The 25530-nt window shown below is 46.8% G+C and overlaps 1 protein-coding gene across 2 annotated transcripts in view; it reads left to right on the forward strand.

Annotated features, from left to right (window-relative positions):
- The window catches only part of SYCP2L (synaptonemal complex protein 2 like), a 238888-nt gene that overhangs the window by 98113 nt on the left and 115245 nt on the right, over positions 1 to 25530 (forward strand). For both annotated transcript variants that reach the window (XM_077492189.1, XM_077492188.1), the window contains 2 exons: positions 18777 to 18838; positions 21999 to 22053. In XM_077492189.1, the coding sequence (XP_077348315.1) occupies positions 18777 to 18838; positions 21999 to 22053 (117 nt within the window). The remainder of the gene's footprint in view (positions 1 to 18776; positions 18839 to 21998; positions 22054 to 25530) is intronic.

The raw sequence follows: 25530 nt of genomic DNA on the forward strand, positions 1-25530 counted from the left end.
GATCAGTAAATAAATGATCACTGCAATCAGTGACACTGTGACTGGGAGGGGGGGCGGGGGGGGATCGGGGGGGTTTGTGTGCCTATGTGTACCTACATGTCAGTGTAGTGTTGGTGCACACTTACTTTGTGTTCTCCTCGTAGTCCGGTCAAAAAGACCGCCCCGAGGAGAATGACCTCACTTCCTCCCTGCCTGTGTTTACTATACACAGCGGGGGAAGCTTCTCATTCGCCAGGAGCGATCGAGAGGGGATGGCCAGAAACCAACGGCCATCCCCTCATCCCGGATCGCTCCTGCAGCAAAATGGACCACCGCATCCAGCGGGAGGGGGTCCGATCGGACCCCCCACCCGCTGGAAGGCGAGCACGTACATGTACGTGCTTGTGCCTGTCGGTGCCATTGCACCGACGTACATTGCCATGCGGCGGTCCTTAAGTGGTTAAAGACAGTCTGTTTAAGCACAGATCTTAATAATTTTGCAGAGAGTCAGAATGTCTCACGGGTTTAAAAAACTTTTGTGAGGTGTTTATCAGAGGTGGACCAATCTCAGTTATATGTGATTTAATCTAGAGCTTCAAAGTGTCCACCGCTGTGTTTGTGATGGTTGCCTCAAGGCGCCCAGTCGCTCCCATTACACCCCCATTTAGAGTAGTTCGTTTTTGCAGAGTGTGCTTATCCTGACTGCTGCTTTGGAAACAGCAGCTTGGCATTGCATGCTATTATTGAGCTTATGATCTACCAAAACCCCCAGATCCTTTTTCACCATGGATTCCCCCTAGCATGTATGATACCCCCCAAGTGCAAAACTTTACATTTCTCAACATAAAGCCTCATTTGCCACATAGTCGCCCAATTAGACAGTACAATGAGGTCAGCTTGTAAATTGGAGATATCCTGTAAGGACGTTATTCCACTGCATAGCTTGGTGTCATCTACAAAGACAGAAATGTCACTTTTGATCCCAGACCCAATATAATTTATAAAGATATTAAACAGTAAGGGTCCCGGCACTGAACCTTGGGGTACACCACTGATAACCTTAGACCATTCAGAGTAAGATTTATTAACCCCTACTCTCTGAATTCTGTCTTTTTTAGCCAGTTTTCTATCCATTTACAAACTGATATTTCCAGGCCTGTAGACTTTACCTTACATATGAGCCGCGTGTGGGGAACTGTGTCAAATGCTTTTGCAAAATCCAAGTATACCACGTCCACAGCCACCCCTCTGTCCAAGGCTTTACTTTCCTCTTCATAAAAAGAAATCAGGTTTGTTTGACAACTTCTGTCTTTCATGAATCCATGATGTCTGTTGCTTAAAATGTTTTTTTCCAGCAAGAACTTGTCTATGTGGTCTTTTATTAAAGGCTCCAGTATCTTCCCGACTATAGAAGTTAAATTAACAGGTCTATAGTTACTTGGTAATAACTTTGATCCCTTTTTAAATATAGGCACCACTTTCGCCCTGCGCCAATCCAGTGGTACTATTCCCATTATTAATGAGTTCCTAAAAATTAGATACAATGGCTCTGAAATTACAGAGCTCAATTCTTTTAGGATCCGTGGGTGAATGCCATCAGGTCCAGGTGCTTTATCCACCTTTATTCTGTCTAAATATTTCTGGACCATATCACTTTTGAGCCATTGTGGATCATTCGGGGCTGTGTCAATACCACCCCCATTATGGACATGAGCTCCCCCATGCTCTTTTGTATACACAGAGCTTAAGAAAATATTTAATAAATTGGCCTTCTCCTTATCCCCAGTCACCCACTCTAAATTATTTTGTAAAGGACCTACATGCTCAGACCTGACCTTTTTACTATTAAATATATCTGAAGAATTTTTTGGGTTTGTCCTACTATCTTTTGCAATCTGTCATTCATTTTGAATTTTTACATCCTTGATTTCCTTTTTACATATTCTGTTAAATTTTATGTAACATTTAAATGACACTAGTGTTCCTTCATTTTTATATTTTTTAAAAGCTCTTCTCATTGTTTATAGCTTTTTTTTTTTACTTTGTCCGTGAGCCACATAGGTTTTGTTTAAGCCTTTTAAACGTATTGCCCATGGGAATATACTTTGCAGTGAGGTCCCAAACAATCTTTTTTGAAGAATTCCCATTTCTGTTCTTGCCCCATTGATGTCAATATTCTCTCCCAGTCTAAGTCCTGGAGAGCAGCCCTCATCTTTTGAAAATTTGCTCTCTTGAAGTTAAGTTTATCTTACCCGTATGTATTTCTTGTTTAGCGCTAACATAAATAGAAATCATGTTATGATCACTGCTACCCAGGTGTTCCTTTATCTGGGCATTAGTAATAAGCTCTGCATGGTTTGAGATTACCAGGTCCAACAGAGCTTCATTCCTAGATGGGGCCTCAATATTATTTTTTGCCCTTTAACTGTCCCAGCAGTGCCATTACTCCAGTCAATTTCTGGGTAGTTAAAATCCCCCATTATTATCACTGTCCCAGCCCTTGCAGCCCTTTCCATCTGTACAAGGAGCTGAGTCTCCAACTCCTCATTAACATTGGGTGGTCTATAGCAAACTCCAATGATTAACTTTGAACTATGCCCATCTATATGCAGTTCCACCCATAATGCTTCAGACTCATCACACTCTCCATCAACCAGGTCCTCTTTCACACTTGCTTTGAGATCATTTCTCACATAGAGACAGACCCCGCCACCTTTCCTTTTTACCCTGTTTCTCCAAAAGAGTGCATAGCCAGGAATATTAATAGCCCAGTCATGTTAGGATTGAAGCCAAGTTGCAGCAATACCGATAACATCATAGCTCTCCTCATGCACCAGAGCTTCCAACTCGCCTATTTTGCTTGGCAGACTTCTGGCATTGCTCTGGTGTTTTTCATATTTTTAGTAGTACAAATGGCACTATAGTTTCCGATGGCTGTTTGTAACATGGGAAATTTCTTGTCACCTGCCATAACCCACCCTCCATTAATGTCTGAACCCTAACTGACATGTCTGCCCAATTTAATTCTAGTTCAACCTCCTCCCTCAATCCTAGTTTAAATACTCCACCAGCCTTCCCATAAACCTCTCCCCCAGCACAGCAGACCCCCTTCCATTCAAGTGCAAACCGTCTTTAGCATATAGGTTGCACCCCAATGAAAAGTCAGCCCAGTGCTCTAGAAACCCAAAGCCCTCCTCCCTACACCAGGTCTTTAGCCATGCATTCAGCTTTCTAATCACCCCCTGCCTTTCCTGTGTTGCGCATGGCACAGGCAATATTTCATAGAATATCACCTTGGAGGTCCTTCCCTTCAACTTGCAGCCTAATTCTTTAAATTGATTCTTAAGGAGCCTCCACCTTCCATGTATACGGTCATTGGTTCCAATGTGGACCAAGACAGCTGGGTTATGCCCAGCCCCTCCCAGTAATGTATCCACCCGGTCCACCACATGCCGAACCCTAGCACCAGGGAGACAGCAAACCATTCGGTTGAGGTGATCCTGGTGACAAATTATTCAATTTAGTCCTTCTGATTATAGAATCCCCTATAACCACCAACTGTCTAGGCCTATCTGCACTCCCCTCACCACCTCTACTAGATGGGCTGCTCTCCTGGCGGTTAGGGGTAGCAGTGACATCTAGGGCTGCCACTTCCACATCTTCACAAAACTTGGCAGATTTGTTTTGATGCACAAATACAGGACTGGCCTTCCTTTTCTGCAAGCCCCTTCCACTCCCTCTAACTACATTAACCCATCTTCCTATCTGATAATCCTGACTTGCCCCTCCACCCTCCACATCAACCCTACTGACCACCTGCTCTGCGAGCAGAGGACCCCTTTCAAGGTTATCCTTTCTGCCCATCTTGGGAGGAAAAAGTTCTTCTTTCTCTTAGGAAAAAGGGTAAGTGCCAAGCTCATAGGTTATAGATCGTACATCTGAATCTCTATCCCCCTGCAATGTCAGGGTCGTAAGGCTAACTGACTATGAAGAGGCCCCCTTGCTCGACCGGGTGGGGTGACAGTTACTAGCATTCATGGAAGCACGGAGGGAGGAAGAAATGGATCATTTGGTTTGTGACACGGTCTCTTGGGGCTTCAATTCTGAGTTATGATCACTTCCTTCTCCGTGTTTTACGCATTCAAATATTTCTATCAATCTTCTAAAAATATTGTTGCGTATTCAGTTGCTCGGTCACCTTCTTTCGCTGGGAGTGATCAGTCCGGTTCCAGTGGCTGAAAGGTTTTGCAGGTTTTACTCAAATCTCTGTATGGTCCCAAAACCAGATGGCAATTTTCAACCAATCTTGGGCTTAATTATTTGTTTTTAGAAGAATTGGCGTGGACATTGGTAGCCTCGCTGCAACCGGTAGACTTCCTGTTGCCAGTTGACCCCCCTGCCATCTGCATGTTCCGATATTTCCTCATCATAGGTTTCTCCACTTTGCCTTAGAAAAATAGGATTTCTCTTTCGTTCATTGATGGACACAGCTCCAGTAATCTTGACTGTAGGGTTATTACGCCACCTTCAGGAGAGAACTAGGCAGAACATGTAATACATGTGAAAAACAACAGAACTTTACAGTTCCGCCCAGGGGCCAGTCCCTCTAATAATAACCCCTCAGCCTGCTTCCTGCAGCTCAGTTTTTTTGGCCTAGTGAAGGAGAAGGACCTAGGCTCCCTGCGGGGCCATCAGTCCTGGGAATCTCTGGATTTTTGCCTTTTGCGCAAGATTTTAAGATCCTGCGATCTTCTATCAACAGCCGGCTGGGTGACAGGCTGAATAATATAGATCCTTGTAGTCTCCCCAGCCTGGCCATCGAGGGTGTGCAGACCCTAGCTTTGCACTGGGTCAGCCACAACATGCCCCTCAGGCTCCAGTAGGGGCGGCCGGTGAGCCCAACGCTCCGGGCACACATATGACTGGACTACTGATGTCTTTGTCACAGTGTGCCGTGGCCAGCAGCCACCCCATACTGCTCGGGAGTGGGACTGTGATGGGATGTTCCCAGCTTGTCCGGATGGTAAGTACAGCTCTTCCTGCCTCGGAGGGATTGAGCAGCTGGGCATTCCCTGGGAGGTCGATTAGGGGGTCCCTCTCCTCCCTCTCTTCTCTCCCTGTCCCCATTTCCCCCGTGGGGGATGTTGCATGGCTGGATTGCTGAGCGGTGTGTTTACCTGAGCCAGGGGTCCTTCAGGGGGCTCTGACCTTGGATTGGGATCTGCACTGGTTGTCTGTGTCCCTGGGTGTCTGTGGTCTCTCCACTGGGTGTCTGGAGGCTCTTCATGTGCTGTCGCCATAGCGCTGTTCTGCCGCCATTATCTCTGTTCACTCACTGTACAGTTGTTTGTTGGCCATTTTCTGTGTGTGTCAGGGGAAAGCATGGCCATTTTCCCGAAGTTCTGCAGCCATTTTCCCTGTGATTCTCCCATATACAGGGCGGCCATTTTGTTGTAGCTCAGCTCGGTTTTTATCCTCAGCGCTGGTCCCTGTTGCTTAGAACAGGGCGTTTTTTGCTCTGGACACCTGGGGGCTGATACTGGACACAGGCACCTGTAACAGAACGGCGCAGCACTCGGACGGGGTGGTGAGTCCTGCGGTGGGGGCCCCTCAGTCTGAAGCAGCTAGGAGGGTGGGATTGTGCACCTGTTTTAAGTCCCCATGGGTGGCAGACAGGGTGGGTCAGCATGGCTTCAGAAACTGGTGTTTCTTCCCAGAATTCCCTGCAATTGCAACCGGCTCGTCTGCAAACAGTGCAGTGCCTTTGGACGCTTTTGTCTGCGGTCCTTGAAACGTTCGTTGCCAGGGTGGAGGCAGTGTGCGGCAAGGTGGTCCCATAAGCCAGTCCGTACACCTAAGGTGTTTACATATCTGGCTTATTTCGATAAGTTCATATACAAGGGATGGGGAAGCCCGCAGCGGACCTTCTCTGTCCCCAAAAGAATGGCGATGCGATACCCCTTTGAGGAGAGCATTCTTAAAAAATGATCGGCTCCTCCGGTTGTGGACCCCCCAGTATCCAGGTTAAATAAAGTAACCACAATCCCGTGCGAGGACTCCTGCATTTAAGGACCCTACCGACAGGAAGGCAAAGGCAGTGGGCCGTTCCTTGTTTACGGTTGTGGGGTCAGCAATATGACCAGTACAGGCCACAGCGCAAGTGTCGCAGACACTTACTGAATGGGCAAAACGTTTGCACCGTTAATTGGAGAAGCAGCAGGCTACTCCTGTCTGCGTGGAACTAGCAGACCAGTTAGTGCACGGCCTTAAGTACATTTGTGATGCGGCCCTGGATACGCTTTCTTTGCTCTCCAGGGCTTCAGTGTCAGCAGTACTGCTGCAGCGCCTGATTTGGCTAAAATGCTGGTCTGCAGACCAGGCATCTAAAATAAGCCTTGGTAGATCTACCCTTCCTTGGTGAGCGGCTATTTGGAGCCTCCTTGGATGACATTATCAAGAATGTCACAGGTGGGAAGAGCACCTTGCTCCCACAGGCCAGGAAGAGTAAGGAGCCACCCTGTAGGCAAGGGCCCTCATTTTCCGCTCAAGAGACTTTTTTTGTCCGCCCAGGACTTCGGCTAAACGCTCCCAGTCCAACAGGGCAACTACTGAGGGACAGAAGTGTCAGGGGACTCGCAAGCCTAACAAGCTAGCAAGCAAAAATGCTTCCGCATGAAGCTTAGCCCCCGCCTGGCACTCGGGTGGGGGGTCACCTTCGGGAGTTTGCAGCCTGGTGGGCCTCTCGGCTGTCCGACCAATGGTCTGCGAACTGATTTCATCGGGCTACAAGATGGAGTTCCTCTATTGGCCACCAAACAGATTCTTCCCCTCCAGCATACCCTTACTCCCGGCTTGCCGGGAGACCCTGTTAGGGGCAGTAAGGGGCCTGCTAAGCTGCGGTGATGGTGCCTGTTCCAGAAACAGTAAGGTTTCAGTGGTTCTACGCCGATCTGTTTGTAGTCCCCAAAAAGGAAGGGGTACGTCCAATCTTTGACCTAAAAGTCCTCAATTGCTTTGTAAAAGCACAGAGGTTCAGAATGGAATCAGTTTGTTCAGTTGTTGCTGCACCCCATCAAGGGGACTCCCTAGCGTCCTTGGACATCCAGGACACGTACCTGCACATACCCATATGCCTCAGGCATCAGAGGTTTCTGCGATTTGCAGTAGGGGAAGCCCACTACCAGTTTGTGGCTCTCCTCTTTGGCTTGGCTTCAGCACCCCAACTCTTTACCAAGGTATTGGCTCCAATTTTGGCGTTATGACAACGCAGGATCACAATTGTGGGTTACCTAGACGATCTCCTCCTGAGAGCAGCTTCTGCCTCAGAATTAAAGGAGGATGTGGCGATCACCATGAAAACCCTGCAGGAATTTGGGTGCCTGTTGAACCTAAAGAAGTCGGTGCTTGTACCGACTCAGCACCTGGACTACCTAGGCTTACTGCTGGACTATGTGGAAGCGAGAGAGTTTCTCCCTTCAGACAAACTGCAGACTCTCAGAGCCGCGGTAAAACTGGGCATGGGCCTCATGGTGGCCTCTTTCAAGGTGGAACCCTGCACCCAGTTTCGCACCAAAGTCATGCAGAAGGAGATATTGACAAAATGGGACAAATCTCCGTTATCCCTGGATCGGCAGATTCGGGTGAGCCAGTCAGTTAGGGACTCCCCGCTTTGGTGGCTGAGATCCCTGGCACTTCGGTCCGGGAAGTCGTTCCTACCTCTGCATTGGACAGTGAACACAACGGACGCCAGCCTGACCAGCTGGGGTGGAGTACTGGGAGTACAGTCAACCCAGGGCCTCTGGTCGGGGGAGGAATCCAAGTTGCCGATCAGTTTGCTCGAGCTCCGAGCGATCAGGCTATGCCTCTCCACATGGTTGATGAGACTAAGAGGGTGTCCAATCAGGATCAAGTCAGACAATGCCACAGCGGTGGCATATGTCAACCATCGAGGAGGAGCAAGAAGCTCTGATGGGTGCTGATGAAGCTGTACTGCAGGGTGCTGAAGAGGCTACACTGTTGGGTTCTGATGAGGGTGCACTTATGTGCACTGATGGCATTGCACTGATGTACACTAATGCACCGCACTGAGGCTGCACTGATTTTGCTGGCACTGATGAGGTGGCACTGATGGGTGCTAATGAGGATCCAGTGATAGGGTGGCACTGATGGGCACTGTAGTGGGACAGATGAGAACCGATGGCACTGTAGTAGCACTGACGAGCACAGTAGTGTGATGAGGATCCACTGATGGGGTGGCACTGTAGAGCACTGCAGTGAATGAATGAAATACTTGTATAGCGCACAATGCGAACTGAATCGCCTCTAGGCGCTGCAGTGGTGCAGATGAGCACGGGTGGCACTGATGGGAACTGTAGAGCATTGTAGTGGTACTGATAGCACTGTAGGGCACTGATGGGTACTGTAGTGGCACAGGTGGCACTGTATGGCACAGATGAGCACTCTAGTGGCATTGATGTCACTGTAGTGGCACTGCTGGGCACAGTAAAAGTCAATCAGACTCGCTGTTCTTCAGTAGATCTCTCTCCTCTCCTCCTCTCACACTGTATCGGTGTGAGGAGAGGTGGACCCCTACATGACCCTGGTTTGTTTACATTTTCATCGCTTCGTCATTGGACAGAGAGATTACGTGGTAAAGGGCCGTTGTCATTGGCCCTTTAGTGTGATCTGTGACGCTCCAAGTCCGGTGAACCCAGGGAGCGTAGACACTTCTGTGTGCGCACCCCAGGGGGGCATGCAGGAAGCACCGATTTAGGAGAAGGTCCCTGGACGCCCTCCCAGAACTAGCCAACCACACTGTAGCCATCTTTCGGCTATGGCCCGGTCGGCAAGTGGTTAAAGCACCCCCTCCCTCCGTGCTCGCACATAGAAGCGAACCATACCTAAGTTGAACCCGCATATATATAGTGTTCAAACCACACAGGTTAGGTATCGCCGCGATTGTTAGAGCGAGACCAATAATTCTCTTGCAAGACCTTCTCTGTAACTCTAAACAGGTAACCTGTAAAACAAATTTGTAAAGTTTTGCCTATGGAGATTTTTAAGTACTGTAGTTTACCGCCATTTCACAAGCGTGCGCAATTTTAAAGCATTGCATGTTGGGTTTCTATTTACCCTGTGTAACATCATCTTTCACATTATACAAAACAATTGTTGTAAGTGTATTTTTTCCCCAAAAATTGCAGTTGAAAGACCACTGCGCAAATACAGTGTAACATAAAATATTGAAATGATTGTCAATTGAATTTTATAGGGTCTCTGCTAAAATCTTTATATATAATATTTTGGGGTTCTAAGTAATTTTCAAGCAAAAAATGCTAATTTAAACTTGTAAACAAAGTTCCAGAAAAGGCCAGGTCAGAAAGTTGTTTAAATGGTCTGTTGCAGTGGAAAAGTGGAAAACCTCTGTGATCAGACTAATCAAAATTTGCGCACATCCAGATGATGCATTTTTATGGAAAGGCCTTGCATATTTCAGTAGAACAATACTAAACCTTATACAGGGGTTGATTTACAAATACTGGAAGTTAAAAATCCGGTGCAGTTGTCGATGGTAGCCAATCAGCTTTTAACTTCAGCTTGATCAATTAAGCTTTGACGAAAAAAACCTGGAAGCTGGTTTCTATGCAGAGCTGCACCAGCTTTTGCACGCTCCAATTTTAGCAAAAGGACCTTCTAACTTGCTATCAGCGTTTAGTTCGAAACCCTGCGTCTCTGATGGTATGGGGGTGCATTAGTGTGTATGGAATGGGCAGCTTTCACATCTGGAAAGGTACCGTCATAAGCTTATTAATGGCATGCAATGCCAAACTGCAGTTTCCATAGCGAGCAAAATCCTTTCTTGTATTAAGAGAGGCATGGACTGCAGAGAGAGAGAGAGAGAGAGATAATTTTGCCCCTGTACAAATCATTAGTAAGACCTCATTTGGAATATGCAGTTTTTGGCACCAGTTCACAAAAAGGGTATTGAACTGGAGAAAGTGTAGAGAGAGGCAACCAAACTGATGAGAGGCATGGAGGAGCTTGGCTATGAGGAAGAGTTAGCCAAATCACATATTTATACGTGGTATTGTGCATGCATTTTGGGGCGTACGTGCGAGCGCTGCTCTTGCTGTGATTGGGCACAGCGGGAGCCAATCAGCGAGTCCAGCCGATCATTTGGAGGTAAGACAGAACGGCAGTCTGCCTATGTAAACAAGGCAGATTGCTGTTCTTTCAGAAACAAAAAGAGAGATCTTGTATTTTTGTTAAGGAGAAACACAGATCTCTTTTAGTCCAGAAGATTCCACTCCCCCCTCAGGTAGAAAGTACTTGCTAGGAGCACACTTATCCCTTTGATTGCACCTGGTGTTTACCTTTACCTTCCCTGCCAGTGTCATTTATACAGTGACCGTGCATTTTCTTTTAGCACTGATCACTGTATTGGTGTCACTGGTTCTCAAAAAGGGTCACTTAGTGTCAGATTTGTCCACCGCAATGTCACAGTTCCACTAAAAATCTCTGATCCCCTCCATTACTAGTAAAAACAAAACATTTAAAAGTCCCTAAATATATTCCATAAGTTTGTAGATGCTAAATCTCAAAATACGCTTATTGGGTTTTTTTTTTTTTTCACCAAAAACCTGTAGCAGAATACATATTGGCCTAAATTCATAGAAAACTTACATTTTGATTTTTTTTTTTTTTTTGTAATGGGTATGTTTTATAGCAGAAAGTAAAAAATGTTGGTCTTTTTTTTTTTTTTGTTTATAGCGCAAAAAATTAAATTAAATTAAATACAACCAAAAGAAAGCTCTATTTGTGGGGAAAAAAAGGACATCAATTTTATTTGGGTACAGTGTGGCATGACCACGTAATTGTCAGTTAAAACAATGCAGTGCCGTATCACCAAAAATGGCCTGGTCCGGAAGGGGGTAAAGCCTTCCAGAGCTGAAGTGGTTAATGGGGGATATGATCAAAATGCATAAATACATAACTGGCCCATATAGTAAACCTGGTGTTGAGTTAGTCACTTTAAGGCAGGGGTCTCCAAACTATCCCCCCCCCCCCCCCATGATACCAACAATGGAGAACATTTTCTCCCAATGACACTAATAATGGTGCCCAAAGACACCAATGATGCGGCAAAATTCCCCCAATGACACCAACAATGGGGAACAATTTCTTCCAATGACACCAATGATAGGGGACAATTCCTGAAAGTGATTCCAACAATGGGGCACAATTCCTCCCAGTGACACAAATGATGGGGCACAATTTCCCCCATTGACACCAATGGGGCACAATTCTTCCGGATCACACCAACAATGGGGAACAATTTCTTCCAATGACACCAATGATAGGGGACAATTCCTCCAAGTGATTCCAACAATGGGACCCAATTCCTCCCACTGACACTAATGATGGGGCACAATTCCTTCCACTGACACTAATTATGGGGCACAATTACTCCCATTGAGACGAACAACCTTTTCTACTCCCAATGGCCACAGTCCGCCCCCCCCTAGAATCTGGAGCCCAGTAAACCGGCCCTTTGTTTAGAAAGTTTGGAGACCCCTGCTTTAAGGTCATCACAGAGGACAAGGGAGCACTCTTTACGTCTGGAGGAAAAGATATTTAATCTGCAAATACAAAAAAGGCTTTTTCACAGTAAGAGCTGTCAAAATGTGGAATAGACTCCCTCGAGCTGGTTCTGGCCAGGTCAGTAGATCGAGAGAGGCCTGGATTCTTTCCTAGATGCACATAATATAACTGGATCCTAATATTTATTGATAAATTTGAATGTCTGATTGCCTCTTTGGGGATCAGGAAGTAATTTTTTCCCCCGACTGGAGCAAATTAGATCATGCTTTTATTGTTGTGGTTTTTTTTTTCCTTCCTCTGGATTAACTGTGGATAAAGGATTGTATATATAGGATTGTATAATATTATTATTTTTTTTTCCCTTCCATTGGTTGAACGAGATAGAAACTTGTGTTTTTTTTTCAATCAGACTAACTATGAAACTAACTTCAATACTGAAAGATATCTTAGAGCAGCATATACTCCCATCCATGATGTATTTTTCAGGGAAGGCCTTACATATTCCAGCAGGACAATGCTAAAACATACTGCATCTATGGCAGTGGTCATCAACCCTGTCCTCAGGGCCCACTAACAGGCCAGGTTTGCAAGAAACCTGAAATACATCACAGGTGATATTATTTGCTGCTCAGTGATTGCAGTATTCTAGTCTGCATCTCCCCAAGGTAATACATAAAATCTGGCCTGTTAGTGGGCCCTGAGGACAGGGTCGATGACCACTGATCTATGGCAACAGTATGGCTTTGCAGTAAAAGAGTCTAGGTCGTTAACCGGCTTGGCTGCAGTCCAGACCTTTCAGCAGCTGACAATATTTGGCACATCTTGAAATTAAAAATACAACAAAGAATGCCCAGGACTGTTGAGAAGTTAAAATCCTATATCTGGCAAAAATGGGACAACGTTCCTCTCCCAAAACTCCCTCAACTGGTCTCATTTCCCAGACGTTTACAGAGTGTCGTGTAAAGAAGAGGGGATGCTATACCGTGGTAAATATAGTCCTGTTCCAACTTTTTTTTCTCTTATATTCACCGACTGACACAGCTCCTCTCTGTAACTAAATGGGTTCGTTTGCCTGCCATTAGGAGAACTAGGCAAAAATTGTAACACAATACACAGAACTTTAGTCCCGCCCCGGGGGCGGACCCTGTGCTGACAACCCTCCCTGCTCCCAGGCAGAACTCAGTTTTATTTTTCCTAGCGAAGGAGAATGACCTAGGAACCCTGCGGGCCCTTTGGTCCATTTTTGTGATGCAGGTTTGATGTTTTTTTGCACAAGATGAAAGATCCTGAGATCTTCTATCAACTGCTGGCTGGGTGACAGACTGGATGAGTTGACCTTGTAGTCTCCCCAGTCCGGCCATCGAGCGTGTGCAGGTCGCAGCTAAGGCTCGGCAGGCCACGACATGCCTCAGCTCCAGAGGTGGACGGTGAGCTTCAATGCTCCGGGGTATACATTTGACCGGGCTACTGATGTCTGGATCACAGTATACCTGGCCAGCAGCTACCATGTAACTGCGCAGGAATAGGTCTGTGATGGAATGTCTCCGAGCTCTTCAGGACTGGTAAATACGGCTCTCCCTGCTTCGGAGGGGTGAGCAGTTGGGAATTCCCTGGGAGGTCGATTTGGGGGCCACCTCATCACCTTCTCTTCTCTCCCACGTCCCTATCTTCCCTCCTCCGGGGGGGTGGCTGCATGTGATGTGGGTGGTGTGTGTGTGGAGGTTGCTGGGTCTCTCACCTGTAGGGGGCTCTGTGCGGCTAGCATCGGTCTTGGTCCTGGTCTGGGGGGTCCCAAAAAGGTGTCTGTGGAGGTGTTCTGACTGTTGCCAGGCAGTACTGTTCTGTGATTTTCCTGTCACCGCATGGCGCTGTCCGGTGGACATCTTGGCTGTGGGCGAAGCAGGTTCCCCTTGTGAGCCTCAGCAGCTTCAACATCTTCTATAGGATTTTCCTATTAGTTGCATTGGCGGCTATTTTCTTGAAGCCTGAGCGATCTTTTCACCGCAGTTCTCTTGTGACAGCTTCACATGTGCTCTCACATGCTGTTTCCTGTGTCCACTGTGTATACAGGACGCTGGATGGCTCTTCCCTGAACGCTGGTGCAAGCTCTGCAGAACGTTTCACCGCTATCCTATACAGCTGCTGCCGACAGTTTCTTCACTTTGCAACTGGGTAACCTCCTAGGAACTACAGGCATGGCTAGTAACATTCACAGAACGCCCCAGGGTGGTGAGTCTGGCGCTGGGTACCCCTACCCCCCCCATACGGCGGCAGCAGGAGGGTGGAACCTTCACTGTCCTAAGTCCCATTGCAGGTGGCAGACAGGGTAGGGTCAGCATGGCTTCAGAAACTGGTGTTTCTTCCCCTGAAATCCAGACTATTGCAACCGGGTCACCTGCAGATAGCGCTGTGCCCATGGACACCCTGACGGTGGTCCTTAACTCTTTTGTTGCAAAAATAGAGGCGGTGTGTGGAAGGAAAGGTGTGCGTAAACAACCCCTACCCCCCCCCCCCCGTCCTCTGGGGAGATCTCTGATGCAGACTCGGGCTCTGCTGCGGCTGGTGACCCCTGCTCTGACCTATCAGACGAGGCTGACCAGGGCCATTCGGACAGTGAGGATTATTCCCTGTCTGGGCGCGACAAAGCGCTTGTTGGAGCACTTATCACAGCTGTGTGTGATACCCTGAAGATACAGGAGCCAGCGGATCCCTCTACTGAGGTAGCGGATCCCTTTTGGGTCCCGCCAAGCCAGCACGTTCACCTAAGGTGTTCCCGTATTTGGCTTATTTTGACAAGTTCATCTACAGGGAATGGGGTTGGCCGCAAAGGACCTTTTCGGTCCCCAAACACATGGCGGTGCGTTACCTCTTTGAGGAAAGCCTTCTCAAGAAATGGTCGGCTCCTCCAGTCGTGGACCCCCTAGTATCCAGGTTAAATAAAGTAACCACCATCCCGGTAGAGGGGACTCCTGCATTCAAGGATCCCACGGCCGAGGCAGTGGCTCGTTCCTTGTTTATGGTTGTGGGGTCAGCCGTGCGACCAGTACTGGCATCCGCACTGGTGTACCGCGAATTGGGAGAGCAAAACGCCTCCCCTGTCTGCGTGGAACTAGCAGACCAACTAGTGCAAGGCCTTAAGTACATTTGTGACGCGGCCCTGGATACTCTCCCTCTGTTATCCAGGGCTTCAGTGTCAGCTGTGGTGCTGAGGCTCCTGATTTGGCTTAAATGCTGGTCTGCTGACCAGGCATCCAAGAAAGCCCTGAACGATCTTCCCTTCCTTGGCGAGCGGCTCTTTGAAGCGGGTGGTAAGAGTACACTACTCCCACAGGCCAGGAAGGCTAAGGAGCCACACCGCAGGCAAGGGCCATCTTTTTCCGCTCACAAGCGGCTTTTTCGTCCGCCCGGAGCTTTGACAAAACGTTCTCAGCCCGACAGGACGTCCACGGATGGTCAGAAGTGTCCCTGGAACCGCAAGCCTGCGAACAAAAGTGCTACCGCATGAAGGTTTGGCTGCACCCACATCTCGGGTGGGGGGTCACCTTCGGGAGTTTGCAGCCCGGTGGACCTCCCGGTTATCCGACCAATGGGTCTGCGACCTGATTTCCACAGGCTACAAGATAGAGTTTCTCTCTTGGCTGCTAAACAGATTCTTCCCCTCCAGCATACCCCGGTTCGCTGGGAGGCCCTGCTAGAGGCAGTAAGGGACTTGCTGAATCAGGGGGTGATTCTACCAGTTCCAGAATCGGAACGCTTCCAGGGGTTCTACTCAAATCTGTTTGTGGTTCCCAAGAAGGAAGGGGTACGTCCAATCTTGGACTTAAAAGCCCTCAATCACTTGTAAAAGTGCAGAGGTTCAGAATGGAATCAGTTCGCTCAGTAGTTGCTGCACTCCATCAAGGGGACTCCCTGGCATCTTGGACATCCAGGATGCGTACCTGCACATACCCACATGCCTTTGGCATCAAAAATTTCTGCGTTTGGCAGTTGGGGAAGCCCATTACCAGTTTGTGGCGCTTCCTTTTTGGCCTGGCATCAGCCCCCTGAGTCTTTGCCAAAGTACTGGCTCCAGTATTGGCGTTGCTGCGACAACGCAGGATCTCAATCGTGGGTTACCTGGATGATCTCCTCCTGAGAGCATGTTCCACCTCAGAATTAGAGGAGGATGTGGCGATCACCATGCAGACTCTGCAAGCATTTGGGTGGCTGCTGAACCTAAAGAAGTCGGTGGTTGTACTGACCCAGCGTCTGGAGTACCTGGGTTTACTATTGGACTCCAGGGAAGCGAGGGTCTTTCTCCCCTCAGACAAATTGCAGACTCTCAGATCTGCGGTCAAACTACTGAGGAACCGCAAGTGGTCGTCACTCCGCTTTTGCATGCGAGTACTGGGGCTCATGGTAGCCTCCTTCGAGGCAGTACCTTATGCCCAGTTCCACACTAGAGTCCTGCAGAAGGAGATTTTGATGAAATGGGACAAATCTCCATTGTCTCTGGATCGGACAGGTCCAGGTGGGCCAGCCAGTCAGGGACTCTCTGATCTGGTGGTTGAGGTCCCCGGTGATTCAGTCCAGAAAATCGTTCCTTCCTCTGAAGTGGACGGTGATCACTACGGATGCCAGTCTCTCAGGCTGGGGTGGAGTGATGGGGATTCAGTTGGCTCAGGGCCTCTGGTCGACGGACGAATCCAGGTTGCCGATCAATCTGCTCGAATTGAGAGCGATCAGGCTGTGCCTCCACACGTGGTCAATGTGTCTTCAAGGACGTCCGACAAGGATACAGTCAAACAACACCACGGATGGGGAGAACAAGAAGCTCAGCCGCTGCTCGGGAGGTTGTGCACATACTTCGGTGGGCAGAGCGACACGTTCCCGCCTTGTCAGCCATTTACATCCCGGGGGTGGAAAATTGGCAGGCGGACTATCTGAGGAGTCAGATGCTGGACCCAGGAAAATGGGCGTTGCATCCGGAGATATTCAAGCTGGTGTGCCTGAAATGGGGCACACCAGATGTGGATCTTTTGGCCTCCCGTCTTAATCGGAAGGTGCCGAGATTCGTGTCCAGGACAAGAGATCCGTGGGCAGACGCGTCAGACGAGCTGGTGACTCCGTGGGATCAGTACCAGCTGATCTACGCCTTTCCTCCACTGAAACTGTTGCCACGTCTGCTTCGCAGAGTGGAAGCCGAGGGGATTCCAGTGATCCTGGTTGCCCCAGTTTGGCCTCAGCGGCCCTGGTACGCAGACCTAGTGCGTCTGGTGGCAGACGCTCCCTGGCGACTGCCGCTGCGAGAGGACCTCCTATCTCGAGGTCCAATCTTTCACCCTGCTTTACCATCGCTGGCTTTAATGCCATGGCTATTGAGAGCCAGGTGTTGAGGAACCGGAGTCTGTCGGACTCGGTGATTCCGACTATGCTGAGGGCACGGAAATCTTCTTCACGGAAGATATACCATTGTACCTGGAAGGCCTACATCTCCATGTGTGAGGAGAAAGGGTGGCGTCCGCGCTCCTTTTCGATATCCAGGATCCTGCTGTTTCTTCAGCAAGGAGTAGACCAGAAATTGGCGTTGAGCATCATTAAGGAGCAAATTTCAGCCTTGGCTGTCTTTTTTTTTTTTCAGCGACTTCTGGCGTCTCACTCCTTAGCGAATACCTTTGTTCAGGGGGTTCGACATGTAGTCCCTCCGGTGCTTCCGCCGTTACCCCCATGGTATTTGAACCTGGGGTTGTAGGCGCTTCAAAAGCCGCCGTTTGAGAATATCAGAGAGATTCCCCTGTTGACTCTTTTACAGAAAGTGGTTTTCCTAGTGGCCATCACATCGGCCAAGAGGGTTTCGGAATTGGCGGCCTTGTCGTGCAGGTCACCTTATCTGGTCATCCACAGGGATAAGGTGGTGTTGCGTCCGCAACCATCCTTTCTACCGAAGGTGGTTTTGGCTTTTCATATCAATGAGGACATTGTATTACCAGCGTTGTGTCCTAAGCTGACGCACCCCAAAGAGGGTGCCCCTTCGCGATCTCGATGTGGTTAGGGCTCTGAAGGCCTTCCCTTTTGGAATTCAGACTCACTGTTTGTTTTTAGCTGGCCGGTCCAAAGAAGGGTATGGCGGTCTCGTCAGCCACCATTTCCAGGTGGATCAGACAGATTGTAGTCCAAGCCTACGCCTTGAAGGGGCAGGTGCCCCCCTTTCCGGTCATGGGCCACTCTACAAGAGCTATCGGAACGTCTTGGGCCTTCCGACACCAAGCGTCTGTCGCTCAGTCTGTGTAAGGCGGCGACCTGGTCGTCTGTCCATATGTTTACCAATTTCTACAAGGTAGACGTCAGTGCATTGGCTAATGCCTGTTTTGGCTGCAAAATTTTGCAGGCGGCCGTGTAGTTGCAATTGAGATTTTTTTCCTGGTTTTTCGATGAAAACGCAGTACTTTTTGTTAATGCACTGTTGCATTACTTCCGCAGTGTTGGGGATCTCTCCTGTTGAGAATGCCCGGTTATGGCGGTGTGTTTCCGTACACTGCTGTTTTTTTGTGGATTTAGTTTCACTAGTTCCCACTTGCCATGGTGGATGAAGTTTTAATGCTGTTTTTTTTCCCACCCCCCGTTTGCCACTGCTTGGGGACGTCCCATTTAGTTACAGAGAGGAGCTGTGTCGGTCGGTGAATATAAGAGAAAATAGGATTTTTGTACTCACCGTAAAATCCTATTCTCTGTAATTCACCGACCGACACACGGCACCCACCCCTCCTTTTCTCTACGTTTATACTGCTTGTTGACGTACTGAGTTCTGCCTGGGCAGCAGGGAGGGTTGTTGGCACAGGGTCCACCCTCCGGCGCGGGACTAAAGTTCTGTGTATTGTGTTATAATTTTTGCCTAGTTCTCCTAATGGCAGGCTAACAAACCCATTTAGTTACAGAGAGGAGCTGTGTCGGTCGGTGAATTACAGAGAAAAGGATTTGGGATGTGCGGCCATCAATACTACTTTTGTTTTCTTATAATAGTATATTTTATCAGTTTAAACATTTAATACATTTTCTATTGTGTATAAAATATGGGTTTATGAGTTTTGAAAATTATTGCATTCTGTCCCAACTTTTTTGAAAAGAGTGTATTTGATGAAAACTGTTCTACAATACTAAATGTTTAGTTGTAACTTAATTGCTTATAACATGATTATTTTATATTCTATGTATTTCAGGATGTGAAAGCCACATGTTCAGAAACAAAAGGATCTACACCAAAGAAGCAGCATGCAGAAAAGTACAGATTTACTGATAGTCATGCCTCAGATTATTATTTTTTATTGTTGCTGACCATAAAATAAATTATTCTGTTTTGGGGCATACATGAAGTCAATTTCAAAATATATGATCTATGGGATAATTTAAGCTAGTGCAGACATAAAGAGCAAATCGGACAAAAAAAAAAAAAAACCTAGTCCTCTGTGTCTATTGGCTGATCTTTTAAATATTCTGTAGAGATTCAAATGGAACTTCTGTAAGGTTTTCAACTTGACTGAAAAACATTGTTTTATTGAGCTTTTCTTGTTAGTATGGATTGTTCCATTCACTGCCACACTACGCAGAGTCGCCCACAGACACCACTGACTGAGGTTCCCCTGGGAAAATGGCGAAGAAATTGGAAAACCTTGCCCAATTGCATTTGTTTCGCCCCTAAAGTAGAGGCCGGAAGTGTCTGTAATGTACCTTTCCCACCCCACCATATACACGTAGCAATGAGGCACCCAATCATGTTTAGAGCCTTGGTGGCTGGCACTAATACCTGAAAATGGTTAAGTTATGCCTGCATGTTCTATAACCTCCTGTGGTATACAGTCTCACTTGAAAGTAGATCTGAAGACTAAAACAATTTTTTTCTACCCTTACAGTATGCATTTCATGCCTTTAAAGTGTTTGTAAGCCCAGGTTTACACTGAGCTGCGGGAATGAATCCGTGCGAGTTCAGCTGAACTCGTGCGATTTCACTCCTGCATGTCAGTCCCAATTTCTGCAGTGATTTCACAGACATCTGCGGGTTTCTGTACAGATGTCAATGGAAATCGCATCCCAAAATCGCAAAAAGTAGTACAGAAACTACTTTTTTAAATCAATGCAGCGCCACATCGATTAGGATGGTGCCATTGCCAGCAAATCCTGCTAATTTGGCATGTCAAATCGCATGTCAAAACGCACCAATGTGAACCAGGGCTCAACCTCAGATTAAAAATTTAAATGGCACATCATTCTATACTGTGTATTTGCCTCTTTCCAAAGCAATGAATGTGATTTCTCTCTGCTGCCTGGTTCCCCTGTTATTAGCATGAGTCACTTCTGGCAGATTTTCCCGACTCCAAGAGTTAAAAAGGTGACAAGGAGAGAGCTTCAGTACACAGCCTGTGACTGATGTCCACAGCTGTGCTTGTTCTTCATACTCTCTGAAGGGGGATGTGTCTCTTCCCATCCAATTGGGCCCCACAGCTTTCCTCACTGAGATTGTCTTTGTGAAGACTTCTGATACCTACCCCTGCTGCTAGAGTTGAAAATAAATCCTTTCTTCTTTGCGTTTTCTGATCTACAGAAGAAATTACAATAAACATGATAAACAAGCAACTTATGCAGGAGGATTTGTTAAATCTGTGTGTTTTACCTAATGCTAGCCACTTCATTGGGTATATTGTGAGGGTTTTCAACCACTTTAATGACTTCAATACTGGGCACTTTTACCCCCTTCCTGCCCAGGCCAATTTTCAGTGCTGTTGCACTTTGACAATTGCACGGCCATGTAACATTGTACTCATATGATATGTTATAATTTTTTGAGACAGAGCTTTCTTTTGGTGGTAGTTGATCACCACTGGATGTTTTATTTTTTGCTAAACAAACAAAAAAGACTGAAAATAGTGAAAAAAAACTACTACTACTACTGATGAGCACTGATGAGGCAGAAATGATAATGCAGACACTGATAATCAGTGCCCTCATTATCAGTGTAAACAATGTGCTAACAGGCTTGCCAGTTATCAGTACTCCTTTCCTCACACAGACAGTGCATGAGGAAATGACTGATGATAACCAGCAAGGCTGTTTACATGTGATCAGCTGTGATTGGACACAGCTGATCACATGATAAAGGGTTGCTGTGATTTAGGGCAGTGGTCCCCAACCTTTTTGGCACCGGGGACCGGCTGTGTGGATGAAAATTGTGCCATGCTTGATATGGTGTCAGGGTGATTGAACCGTATTATTTCTATTATTACATTGCAGTAATAAATGAAATAGTTCAACTCGCCATACTGTAGAATCAGTGGGAGCCCCGAGTGTGTCACTTACTACTGTCGCCTGCTACTAGATGTGCATAGTCACTTGCCACGCTGCCTGTCACTAGAAGCGGAATGTCACTTGCCACACTGCCTGCCACAAGATGTGGATTGCCACCTGCCACGTTGCCTGTCACCAGATGCGGAGTGAGTGGAGCGCCCCTTGTGGTATGTCAGGCAGACAGCTGAGGGGGTGAACTACAGGTCCCAGCACACCTCACCTGTACTCCCACACACAGCTCACCTGTCATTGATGATGTCACATCTCTGTGGGATCGCCCCTCTGGATGTTGCAGGGTGTCTCTCTCCTCATGCTGCAGCTGGTCTCATCTGGCAGAGGGAGGGTCCGGGACTCCTTCGGCTCTGTCTCTGGCTCCATCCTTCTGCCACCCCTGATTAGCTGTCTGGGGGGCAGGCAATCTGCGCCGCTGAACAAGGAATCAGCATAAGTTTTCACACACAAGGAGCCGGGGGAGAGCGGCGATGCGGGCAGGCAGTATGAGATGATGTCATCTCTCTGATCCCCGCTGCACCTCCGACACAGACTGGCTTTGAGGGCGGAAGACAGGTGATGCAGAGGGGGCAGAGAGAGATATCATCTCTGCTTGCCCGCCCGCTCGCTTCTTCCATCCACTGCTTTCATACCCGTAGCCCAGCATGTGTCTTGCGGCCGCCCGCACCCGCGGCCCACCTGCAGAAGGGCCACGGCCCGGTAGTGGGCCGGGGACCGGGGGTTGATGACCCCTGATTTAGGGGGCAGGGTTCTGGGAGGATGCCTATGGGTGCCGCCCAGAACTATAGTACCATGCTGTAGCCATCTTTTGGCTATAGTACGGTACTGATATGATTAATGATGCTTAGCCATAAGACCTTATGATTAATCACCATTAATGAGTGATAAGTGACAAAACAATAAAAGGTTTTAAAACTTCCCTACTCCATCCAAAACCAAAAATTTGTGTGGACTCTAAATATATTTTTTAAGTGGAATTTGTGTTGTGGTGTTGGTAGATATAAAAATGGAAGAGAGCGGTTATATAGGATAATAGGAATTGTTAAAGCTTTGTTTGTTTGTTTTTTGTGAAAGTGTTACTCTTTTTGTAGATCTCTGAGTAAATTTGAATATCCAAATTCATCACAGTCCGGGACAGACATTGAGGTAAGAGTAATCTTGGTTTTTCATCAGGCTTTCAGTAAGTTTTAGCACTCCTGGAAACTTGTTAAATATCCATCAGAAGCTTTCTTGTAGAAGAGTTGTAATACTTGCCTGCTGTGCCTTAGATCTTTACCCGCCTGGGTGCTGTGGTTCTTCCCTGTGCTGCTATATCACGGAGTCCTGTAGCGATATAGTGGTGTGTGTCTAGAACTACAGCACTTATTCAGGGATTATGTGTCTGATGCTGAAGTTTTTCCAGCCAGTGTAGCTAGTCAAAAGAGGGTGAAGATCCAAGGCATTGGACGTAGGGCAATTTTTAAAAAATACTTTTATACATGATACATCCATGACACAGGATTCATGTTGTGTTATAGACTTTCTGAAAAGATAGCACAGCAAGAGTTTTTTGGGAGAGGAGGGTGGTGGTGCAGGATTTGGTATCCGAGGGTTACAATCTGTGTTTTCTTTCTTTGCCCCTTCATATTTTCTTTGTCACCCTACAGATTAGCAAGTCTGCACTAAACACTTTTTAGATATTGTAGATCATTGTTGTAGCCTCAATTCATGTGAAAGAACATATTCAGTTGTTTTCATTTCAACTTGGATCTCAATTTCTGAATGTATTCTTTTGAATCCAGAAATCCCGCTTGGAAACCACCAAATTTGTCATTGCCTCCCTTCACCAGGGAGACTATGTGACATCTGTGAATATCAGGGACACATGTCCCCATTTTTCCTACACTTTGCTGTGGGACCCCTACACTACTAGTCTGTGACATTGTCTTTTGGCCTCTAATCTGTATTTTAGATGCTCACCAAAATGTTAGCTGAGCTCTCATGGCATTCCCATTGAGGGGTACTTTGACAAGGGAAACAGCTGATGCAGGCTTCTGTCTGAGAATGTGGCTTTGACTGTCCAGAAGTTAGAGGTTTAGGTGGATCCTAAAGCTTCATCAATTGTTGCTGGAACTGGCTTCTCATTTGGAGTATCTGGTCTAGTCTTGAACACAGCTTGCTTTTGGGACTGTACAATAATATCATAATTCTGAGAACAGGCGCTGGAATATGTCTATAACATCACAAGGATACAACTACCTAAACTCCTTCTACTTCTCTTCATGCTTGTGGTGTCCCTGTGGATCCACTTATGCCTCCTTGCTATTCATAGAACGATATGAAAGGTTTGGACAACCTCATCTGCCCTCACGCTTGGCATGATTAACAGAAACCTCACAGATCTGCTTTACAAAGAGAAATTGGATGCAAAGTTACAAAATTACACCACTGCCAAACACTTCTTCCAGAGATGGTGATCTTTCATTGAACGCACTCTTTCACAGCCTGAACTAGCAATGCTGATGTCTTCTTCCATTATACTGACTGGTACGTTAATGCTGACCTCTCTTGGTAAATTAACATTTCATTGACTGATCCTCTTATCCAAAAGTGTCACCGGTGCCTTATTGTAGGCCAACTGTTTGGTTTTTAATTTAGTTTCTTAAGCTATATCTGGTAGATATTATCTTTCCCCCTTGAGTATGGCCATTTGCTTCTACCAGGCAATGGGGGAATGTGGATAGCCTTTTTCTATCTTTTTCCCATTATTGTAATTTTATGTGCTTAAGGTCTAATCACTTTCTATAGTTGTCAGGATCAGTAACGGGGAAAAACACCCAAGTCTCTTGCAAAGATAGGGATCTTTATCTATCTATCTTTTTCCAGGTGTTGATGGACAAGTGCAATATTTGCTAAGGATTATTCATCTTATTAAATCCACTATTTCAACTTAAAAGATGGGTACAGTTTTTCTTTTTACAGACTTTAGTTTAGATGTATACCTGACGCTGTCACTACTGATACTGATGCATTGTTGATATGTACGCTTGTCCTGTCTCTTTTGACTTTCAATAAAATTTCAAGATTTAAAAAAAAAAGAAAACCACACAGCTCAGGTCAGAGTTTCGTAGAAGAAAGTTTAGACTTCCTGCGCTTTCCAGTCCCAACAGCTGCCCCACTCTCCACTTTTGCTTGAGAGTCCTGGGCCTTAAAGCATTCTTAAAAACTGTTTGATTTGCCCAGATTCACTTCAGAACTTTACAGTACAATCTTCTGTCCTCATGGGACAAGTCAGCCTGGTCTCTGGACTGTCTGATTAGTGTGGCATGAGGGACCAGGTTGTTCCTGGCATGGTGGCTCAGAAATCGAGCTATCAAATCAGCAAATTATTTAATTCCCATATATATATATATATATATATATATATATATATATATATATATATATATATATATATATATATATATATATACACATATATATATATACACATACATACAGTTGTGCTCATAAGCTTCTATACCCTGTCAGAATTTGATTTCTTGGCCATTTTTCAGAGAATATGAATAACACAAAAACTTTTCTTTCACTCTTTCTTAGTGTTTGGCTCACAGGTCAATTTGGCCTTGTGTTTTGGATCATTGTCATATTGGAATGTCCAAGTACGTCCCATGCGCAGCTTCCTGGCTGATGAATGCAAATGTTCCTCCAGTATTTTTTGATAACATACTGCATTCATCTTGCCATCAATTTTGACCAAATTTCCTGTGCCTTTTTGTAGCTCACACGTCCAAAAAACATCAGTGATCCACTTCCGTTTTTCACAGTAGGAAATTGTGTACCTTTCATCATAGGCCTTGTTGACTCCAAATGTAGCATTTATGGTTGTGGCCAGAAAGCTCAGTTTTGGTCTCATCACTTCAAAAGACTTTGTGTTACGTACCTGGGATATGAGCCTGACATGCAGAGGAAGGCCTCTCGTACAACTCCGGCTCGTGGACCACTGGTATTGATACAGCAGCCACAGGAGCACGGTGGGGTATGAGTGCCTGTAAACAGTTCAATAGTCCCTGTAGTAGTGGTGATCAGCAGGCAGGTAGTGAATGAACTCACACGATCAGGACCAGATGCTGGTTTGCAGGGCTGGGAGCTGAAGCAGGCTGGATGAACGAGATGCAGGGTCAGACAGGCCGGGTCGGTAATAATCGGGCATAGACGGTAGGCAGAAGAGTGGTCAGGTCACAAGCCTGTTTAAATAGCCCGCCTGACTTCAGTATTAGTGACAGGTGTGTGTCTTAAAGTGCTAGTACCCATGCGTGCACGCCGGGATCTTACAAGGAAAGCCCATCTTCCCTGACACTTTGTGCCAGAAGGTTTGAGGCTTGTCTCTGTGCCGTTTGGCATATTGTACGCAGGATACTTTGTGGCATTTGCGTAGTAATGTCTTTCTTCTGGCGACTCGACCATGCAGCCCATCTTTCAAGTGCCTCCTTATTGTGCATCTTGAAACAGCCACACCACATGTTTTCAGAGAGTCCTGTATTCCACCCAAAGCTATTACTGGGTTTTTCTTTGCTGCCCGAACAATTTTCCTGGCAGTTGTGGCTGACATTTTAGTTGGTCTATCTGACCGTGGTTTGGTTT

The sequence above is a fragment of the Lithobates pipiens genome, unplaced genomic scaffold (genome assembly GCF_037356315.1).
Source record: "Lithobates pipiens isolate NorthernLeopardFrog02 unplaced genomic scaffold, aLitPip1_a1.2 Scaffold_19, whole genome shotgun sequence".
Classification (NCBI taxonomy): Eukaryota; Metazoa; Chordata; class Amphibia; order Anura; family Ranidae; genus Lithobates; species Lithobates pipiens.